The following is a 9,149-nucleotide window of genomic DNA, read 5'->3' on the forward strand; positions in this document are numbered from 1 at the left end:
AGCTGAGGAGAGTCACTGGAGGTTTTTTTAGGTGCCTGGGTATAGTAGGAAGCTATGGGAACTGCATAGTTAATCAAAAGTGAGAGGAACAGGCAATGGCACCTACTGTTCTTGCTTGTGTCCCCTTGGCAATCTTGGCAGCTGGACCTTGTTGCAGAGGGAGGGCAAGCAGTTAATGGCAGCAGCAAAGATGTGGCTGCCACAGGTGGTTTGGCCCAATCTGCTTCAGACAAGGCTTGTTGTGTGACCATAGTGACAATCTACCACAGCTGGAAACAGGCTAGATGGTGTGTAATGCGAAGACCATGCCCTATAGTTAGCTGTACGCCAAAGTACTGTTGCTGCTTTGGAGTCTGCTAAGTTTAATGAGAGATGCCCGTGAACTGCTCTTGCTTGGGTAAGTCTTAGCGCTCACTAGCAGCATGGGGAGGTTGGCTATACCGCCTCAGCAGCATGCAGCTCTAACATCATGCCTTCCCCCGACGCAGGGGGGTACTCAGGGGATTAGCATTGCTGACATCATCTGGTGCACGTGGCGTAAGGGGGCTTCTCCAGGGGTTTCACAGGCTGAAGTTCCTTTTCACTGGTGACAGAAGAGGACAATAGCCATCTTTGGATGGTTTCAGTTACAGGCAATACCTGCTTGAAAGACAGAGGAGGCAGGCTGTGTGGCCATTTTTGTATTGCAGAAAGAATAGTATGCATTTGCAAAAATTGTCCCCAAATTAGCATGGGCATGTAAGCACTGAACCACGATCTCAGTTCCCAGGGGCTTCAACATTGTGTTCTCTCAGCAGTATGGGAGGAAGAAATACCTTTGCCTGAGCCTGGGAGAGAATTAGAGGGCTGCTCCTTCTCTCAGTTAGCACTTGGTCCACAACTGGGAGCCTGCCTCTGGCCCAAGAGCTGTTTTTGTCCATTAGCTTCACGTGCAATTGCACTGCAGTAAGTTGCTTTCATCAGGACTTTGCTCCCTATTACTCCACGCTTGTCCCTATATGTTCTTTTTGCTGTCCTGCACAAAGCAAGCTGGAGGCTAGCTGCTTGGTCTGCTGCCTTCTCAAAGCTCAGGCAATTTGTACACAAAACAGCTCCTGAGAAGGTGTCCACAACCCTTTTGGTAGCTTTTGCCTCCTTTTAGTACCTTCCCCCCCCACCCCCCCCTTCTTTCTTCTCTTAAACCCACTGGTGAGCTCTAAGATAGTTTTAAATTCTAGACCCTAAGTTATCAGCAGCTCCAGGTATTCTAAGTTTTCTCCATTTAAACTTGAGGGGAAAATAAGATTAAATAGTTGTTTCATACTAAGTAGTGCTGAAGTAAGTCCCTAAAATCATGTGTTGTAATCACAGGAGTCCATTCAGGTAATGTTTTTGATTTATTTATATCAACAATTACATTTTAAAAACTTGTTCTACAAAAATAAAGTGAAAAACACTTCCATAAAAACTTCAAATAAATAATCTCAGACATACCCATTTATCATGAGCAACTTGAACCCAGCCTAACCCAGCAGGTTGGGAAACAGATAAGCAACTGCCAAAATATGGTTGCAAAGTACAAAATGCAGAGTGGACATGATTCCTTTCTGAAGCAGCTTATACTTAAGCAACATGGGCTTAGACCTTGTTAATTCATTTTCATCTACCCCCAGATAACTAGATCTGTCTACAGTTGTCTCCTTTTGAATTTAAGCCAGTTTTCCTTGTTAATGATGGAAGGCTGCTCTGCAGAAGTGTATTCCAAAGATGACATGACATAAATTGAATGACAATTAAGCGTTTAACAGATGACCAAATAATTTTCACTTACACACACATACAGTGCTGACCACCTTTCAATAGAAAGTGACTGAAACTTGTCGTCTTAGTGCCTCACATAGAAGGCTAAAATAAATGCCCCTCCTACACCCAAAGCATCTACCTCAAAGACCATCTCAAACCAGACACTGGTACTGATGATTATAGGACATCTTAATTCAGCTATTCGCGTTACAGATTACAAACTTACACCGCAAAAGTTAGTTGATGTCTTCAAACAAACTAAGGAGGACACAGAAGTCACAATCAAACCATACTATGCCATAGTCCTTATTGTGCATTACCAAGCCTCAGCAAGGAGGTTGGAGAAATTCAGATGCAACAGGAGATTAAACTCCTTTTTGCAAGTAGTCATGAACTTATCTTTTTCGTGGCACAAAAGACTGTTGCCTCTCTCTTGCAGTCTGGGGTGACATTCTTTTTACCTATAGTTCCTTAGCTGTTTTTATGGGAAGATGTTCTTCTACATTTCCCCTCCAGAAATTAAAACAGACAAAAAGACCCAAACATCCGTCTAAGCAAGTTCTGAAGTACTGGTAAAAAAATGCCCAGGTAAGACTAGAGATTTTAGTGCTGGATCAGAACAAGTGTTTATAGAATCTTTTAATCTTAAAAGAAATTGGCCAGTTAGCACAAAACTATTTGCTTAAAATGCCCCTGTTTATAAGTTATAAACAAAACATTATTCCCCCCCCCCAATAAATAAAACTCAAAGGCATGACTACAGCTTGTGTACATAAACCTAAACTAACTTCAAGTCTTGGCACTATGCAATTTTGCTAGATCAGTTCAGGATTCATTTTTGCTCTGCATGCTTACACAGCTTCCCAGTTTTTACTATCCCAATGATTTCAATGACAGGTTTTTCGGGTACACATAGTAGAACCAGGATAACTAACTTCTAAGTAGCTGGGATAGTTCTATACTGTAGTCACATCCTTAACTAAGACTATACTGTCCATTTGTCCTTAAAGTGACAAATATTAAAGTTATATTATCATCAAGTAGACCAGAGAATTACAGCTATGGAAAAAAAAAAAACCAACAAAAAAACCCCACTAATACTTTGGACTCTAAGTTTGAGCTCCCCAAACTTGCAAAGTAAAATGTCTCTACTGAAATAGAAGCAGCCTTGAATTCCAGCCTGATGGTCAGTTATTTCTACCTCAGTACCACTAGGATCATCCCCAGCACAAATAATACTTGTGGCTTTGAAGCACATGTCACAAAAGCAGGATGCAAGTTCTATTCTCTTTAAATAATAATTAAAAAAAAAAAAAGCCACAGGAAAGCACAGACTTACACACAAAAAAGAACCTGTACAGTAACTTACAAAGTGCCTTATTTGCAACAAGGGAGAGGTAGTATCAATGAGGAAATGCAACTCATTTTCTGAGTTTACATTAAAAAAAGTTGCATAAGTACATATAAATCTTTTATTCATCTTTGAGTGCCAATAGTGAAAACTGCCAAAAAATTATCAATTGCAGTAAATAGAGTTTTCTTGACCTTTTAGTTTTGACAGCCTATTTCTTGACCTTTTAGTTTTGACAGCCTATTTTCAAGTCTAAAAAGCTGAGGCAGTAACTTGCTTTTGTAGTGTCATGACCTATCAAGTGAAAAAACAACAACAACAACAAGACCTGTCAAGTAAGAAAGCAATATAAAAAACACTGAAACTTTTCTCCACTTTGGAATACATAGTTCTGTTACAGAAGATTTCAAACAAGGGATTTGCTACAGTTGAGCTCAAACACAGAAAAATCCCTTTTGTAAATAGAAGCCTTACCTGAGTAAGAAATCTAGGGCAAACGCCAAAGTGAAGACACATGACCTTTTTAAAAATAGCAATAATAATTAAGCTATAAATACAATAATTTATATTATTAAATAAATAAATAGATGGGTATTTTATAACTCAGCAGATCGCTCTTTCAGTAGTAACGTGGGGTTGATATCTTCCATTGCTGCGTTGGAGGTACTAACATTAATGGTGGCCTCTGTGGGTTCAGGGTTTAAGACATGGAAGGCAGTGAAAGGACAGCCTTTCACATTGTTGCAGATGAGCTTCTGGAAGGAGGCAGTATTGATTATTTCAAAGCCCACTTTTCCTCCGAAAGTGCTGGGCTTCCAGTACTCGGGGGAGCAGATAGCGTTTCCCATCAGTCCTTTCAGGGAGAATGGTGCTCCAATTTCTACCATCGTTTCGCCAAAGATGGCGCCTGGTCGCGGCTTCTCTACGAGGAGGCCTGGATACAGCTCCATAGCATCAATGTCTCCATAAAGCTCTTCCAGTTCTGCTGCCATTTCTTTTTCTCCTGTAATTATTGATGAATAAAAATAGTAGGTAAGCTTATCTTCATCACAGCACTGTTGTAGCAGTTCAGAAGTCATGTTGCAGGCTTCTGTGTGCCCTTTTTAAGAAAAGGGCACTTGTTTGTTAGAAAGTAAAAACTATTACCTGTAAGTTCTTCAAATGATTTAAACGGTTTCAACATGAAGCGCTTCCTGTACTCGTTCAAGGACTGGTATCTCATTTGCCTGCTTTGGTCAATTGACGCTTTTGCTACCTTCTGTACTGCAGCAGGTACATTTTTGCCCCCAGCAACCTATTTAAGAAAGACGAAAGGTAAGAGTTGCAGGCACAAGTTCATCATGACTTTATCTTTACATAATCTTATTAGTTTTGGATAGCTTTATTTTACCCTCACCCTTCCCCCTATTTACATTTCTGTTGAGACACTAATAACTTGGGGGGGGGGGGAAATTGCTTACCCTGCCAGCACTTTGCTTGGAGAAAGACTTCACCATATGGGAAAGGCCATGTTCCAGCATTATGGAGTTGTTGTAGAGGAACTGCTGGAAAGTGTACTCCTGGTCGTGTATCTGAAAAGTGTCTGGCAGAAGCGGGTGCCAGTGGTACAGAGTATTGAATTCAGCTGCAATGCGGTTCTGGTATTGAAAGCGCTGGTTGAACAACAGCTCGGGATCAAACTTCAGTTTGAAGTGGTAGCCACTCAGATGTTGTACGTAGTCTTCAATAACAATCTTGATCGTCTCTCCTGTTGGTTAGGTGAAATGGAAGAGAATATTGGTATTCTATTACCCTGCTCTGAGAGGAAATACCATTTCTACACTCTTCTAAAAAAGACTACAGAATGTTGAGGAATATTTGTTATCTTTTATAGAAGATTAGTCACAGTAAGGGGTGGCTGTGGTGGGGAAGTATTCTTTCTATAGTTTGTTTTCCCTCCAGAGATACACTTCTCTCAGTGTTCCACAGAGCTCTTGAGAGTACCCATAGGTATATACCTACATTGTGTTCAGTTACACAGTATTAGCTAAGGTGGAAGTAGGCAATAATTAGAAAAAATCAGTATCTAAAAGCAGATCTCAGCTTCTGAACTGCTTAATACGATTGCCTTTTCCCAATTTTCTCTTTTAGTCACAGTTTGGGCAGCACTCTTTCCAAACTTAACATGCATCAACATTAGATGAAATACCCCTGGACAGAGTTACACAAAAGCAGTATGAAGAATTATGTTTTACATAACTTCCTGTACTTTGAGATTTAATCACAGCCTTTCTCTTAAACTCTACCTGAACTGACCCAACCCCAGAAAGAACAAGACCTGACAATTTGGGAGCAACTGAGGTTATATGGCCTCGCATGCTTTCTGCCTGAAAACTAACCTTAGCTTCCTGCTTTTTCCACTGTTCTCATTCTGTTTCCTTTAGATAAGGGAATTAGTGTCACTTGACTCGATTTTCTTCAGTTTTGTATTTAACATAGTTAGGAGCAAACTATCTTAATCATATTGCAGGCACAGGTTATGAAGACTCAGATGTACGCCCTTGGACACCGATTTAAGTAATATTTCTTCTCTTACTAAATCTGTTGTGGCTGTCCAAGGGTAGAAGTGTCACACTTGAGACAACACATTAAACTTACATACTGTAAAAGAGATACTCACCTATCAATATGAGTCTAGTAGTCTGGAACAGTCGCTCGTCATCCCATTCCGGATGCTCCTGTTTCAGGATGTCACAGACTCGATTGTGTTCTCTGAGCCATATTGTAGCATACATCATTAAACCTGGGACCAAACCAAACACCTCCTGCCCAACAGAGAACTGCAGGTGCTCAGGAACGTGAGGGGGGTACAACATCTCTGCCTGGGTGTCCTTCACTGTGGGTGGATACATTTCCCCGTCAATCATCTGGGGTGGGAGGGAAGGGGAGAAGAGAACAGGGAGTCATAAGCTATGTTGCATATGAGTTAAATCGTCTTGACTCTGTCAGTACTTCGTCTGACTTTAGGATTAGTATTTAAAGATTAACTACGTTGTGAACACAGTGTGAACTTGAAGTATTTGTCATCCAATAGGAAGGCAGGAATTTTAAAAGTTAACCCCCCCCCAAAAAAAACCAACAAAAAAAGCACACACACCCCCCCATACCTGGTATTTTAGCTTTCCATCCTTAAGAAGTCTCAGCTTAAGTTGTCTCTCTAGAGTCTCTCCATAAATATGGTTCAAGTCAACCTATAAAAACAGAAGTATTTGGAACATGAAGTCAAACTACATTTTTTGCTATTTTAGGGTAAGTCCACTTCTGTGAAAGCCAACAGGGGTTGGTGCCTTAGACATCTAACTGTTAATTATATTAGATTATTGGCACCTTAAGAATCATGCGTTGATGAAGCCAAATTATTTCTCAGAAACTGGAGAAAACTGTAATAATGAGTTTTTAAATTGCCAGTTGATTTAAGAGGACTCTTTAAAACGTGTCAGCAGATTTTTGTTATGTAGACAGCTCTGTCTAAAGCAGAAAGACACAGGCAGTGCATATACACACTACGTTTACATTGAAAAAGTCTTTGTCCAAAGACTGTCCATTTTGGAGATAATCTCTTAAATTGGAGTTTGCTGCTGCTGCAATTTTTAAATTAAGTCTCTTCAATTAGCAACATACGACAAGACATTTTACAGTGCCATATACAGCTCTTTGCAACCAACAGAAAGAGTCCAATAGAGTAGTTTTGGATACTCACTAAATGCAACATGCTTTATATTAAAGTAAGCTTTGGAAAAATACATTGTACAGATCCCTTTACAGAGAGTTTAAGCAGAACTATTTGCGCTTTGCACGTGCAGTTCTGACCCAGTAAGGGATGCTACTGAATTGCTGGAATTTTGCCCGGTGTTGCGCACACACTGGCGCATGCGCTGTGCACTCTGGCTACCTGTGAGATACCATTTCAGTTCAGTGGCTGCTAAGAGCTAAGAGCTCTGTTCAAGTTACAGAGCTATGCTCTTACCCCATGGCCGAGAGCTTTCGTGAAGCCAGGTCCTTTCTTGTGGTCCGTCTTAAAGAACTGATGAGTGAAGTGTTGAGCAAAGAATGTGAACATCACATTCGTGCCTTGTGGGTCAGGAATAAATTTTTTCCTCAGCAAGAATTTCTCCACAATCACCTTTGAATCTGGGAGCTCCTTCTTACCTACAAAGAGAGAGAGAATGCACCAAGTTATTTGGCTGCTGCTATGCTTAGTTACATCAGTTGAAAATCTGTCTTAGTTTTAATAATGAATCAATTCTGTTTCTAACAGGAAAATACGACAGAGAAAAAGGAGATATTCAAGACAACTAATGTAAGGAGAAAATAAAGGTAACTACTTTTCATTGGTTATAGTCGTACACTCTTCTGTGCTCACTTTCTTGATTTTATTATAAATCTCCAAATTCACCCGGTTTTAGCATGTAGCTCAATAATGAGAATTGGAATGATCATCTTTTAGATCTTCACACCACAGGTCCAATAAATAACCATTTCACAGTGAGTTGATTTTGGTGAGAATAGCAAAATAGAGTCCTAGAAATGAACACTAGACATCTGTTCGTTTCCTTACCTTTAACACCCATTGGTGTTGGGCAGTCATGTCCTACTGGTGGCAGGCTTCTTGTGTAATAGGAGAGATTGGAATATGCTTCCCAGCTTTTGTAGTTATAGTCACTGTTGTAAGTTGGTGGGCTGTCAATCAGATGTGATCTTGCTGGAAAAAAAAAAAAAGAAGTATTTTTGGTTTATTTTAAAACTGTATTTTAGTCTTGAGAAGTAAAAAAGAAAAAAAAAAAAAAAGGCCAAATCTTCTAAACATTTTTGGCAGCAGTCGCACTGACAAATTCCAATTAGTGAAGTTAAATGGTGTTATGGTTACGGAATAACAAAAATGGGCCCAGGATTGTCAGTTGTATCCAGCTACGACTTTGACAGATTTCTGATGTTAACGTTAACAAAATCCTGGGTTCTATTAGGCATAGGAGAGCAAAAGGCATTCCCATTTGGAAGTGAGCTTCACGCAGGCTTGCAGCATGCTGAAGCCATGAGTTTTGTTTGGACTGGCCTTACCTCGGTGCGCTTTAGCTTGCTGCTTTATATTTAAACTAAGGATAACCCTTTAGTCCTGCGAGTAACTCCTACCAGTTAAGGGTACCAGAACAAAGTCGTCGTACTTACACGTTAGCACATATCTCATAATAGTGTCCCGCAAGAAGGGAATGTTGTTGATGATATTCCAGACCCCTCTGAAGTGGGTGAGAATGTAGTGGACGGTGTTTGGCGTGGGTTTCAGCGACAGCTTCAGCCAGGTGAGGAACTCCGCTGCGGGCAGCGATGGAAAGATTATGCTAAGTTAGCTACGAAAAAGGGAACCTAGCGTTTCAATTCTAGAGTCGCAAGCCATTTCCACAAAAGTACATCGGAGGTACTTACGCGTTGTGCAGTTCTCCCCATAAAACCCCGTCCTCGTGCAGTCGCACTCGTATCGATCGAATCCCGCGGTCATGCATACCCCCCTGTTCTGGCACGGGTTTGAGCAGCAAGGGTTGGCTGCAACGAAACAAAACGCCCCCGTTAAAATCACGTCTTACGCACCTTCCTCAGCATTTGCGTGTCACTAAGCTACTTTCTGAGATCTAGGCAGTGTCGCGAAGCCGAAGGCCTGCCAATGAGAAGACTGAGCGCCGGTGCTCGCTAGACTTGAGCTAGCGTATGGGGGCTGCAGCCAGCAATGAGGACACGGGAATCTGCCGTTTCTGGAGGGCAGCGAGCCTGCCCGGGCGCCTTGCGCCCGTCACCGAGCACATCGGGCCCCCAGCCACACTGAGGGATCGAGTATCCCGCAGGCGGCGAAGGATGGGCAGTCGCGGGAGCCCGTCCCGCAGCCGAGCCGCCCGCGCTGCCGCTGTCGCTGCGAGCGCTCTGCGCCGCCGGGCTGCCGCCACCGCGCTGCCGCCACAGCGAGGCGAACGGAGCGGTGCGGAGCGGT

General features: G+C 41.9%; 1 protein-coding gene across 1 annotated transcript; it reads right to left on the reverse strand.

The window, feature by feature from the left end:
- Positions 1 to 1,421: 1,421 nt before the first annotated feature.
- PTGS2 (prostaglandin-endoperoxide synthase 2) lies at positions 1,422 to 8,739 on the reverse strand. Its single transcript, XM_026062855.1, has 9 exons — positions 8,594 to 8,739; positions 8,339 to 8,482; positions 7,731 to 7,874; positions 7,140 to 7,321; positions 6,280 to 6,363; positions 5,793 to 6,039; positions 4,594 to 4,880; positions 4,280 to 4,427; positions 1,422 to 4,136 (listed from the first exon to the last, which is right to left on the reverse strand). The coding sequence occupies exons 1-9, from the start codon at positions 8,664 to 8,666 to the stop codon at positions 3,730 to 3,732; spliced, it is 1,716 nt and encodes a 571-aa protein (XP_025918640.1). The 5' UTR covers positions 8,667 to 8,739; the 3' UTR covers positions 1,422 to 3,729.
- Between the last annotated feature and the right edge of the window lie 410 nt (positions 8,740 to 9,149).

This window comes from Apteryx rowi, unplaced genomic scaffold, assembly GCF_003343035.1.
Source record: "Apteryx rowi isolate R43461 unplaced genomic scaffold, aptRow1 scaffold_100, whole genome shotgun sequence".
NCBI lineage: Eukaryota > Metazoa > Chordata > Aves > Apterygiformes > Apterygidae > Apteryx > Apteryx rowi.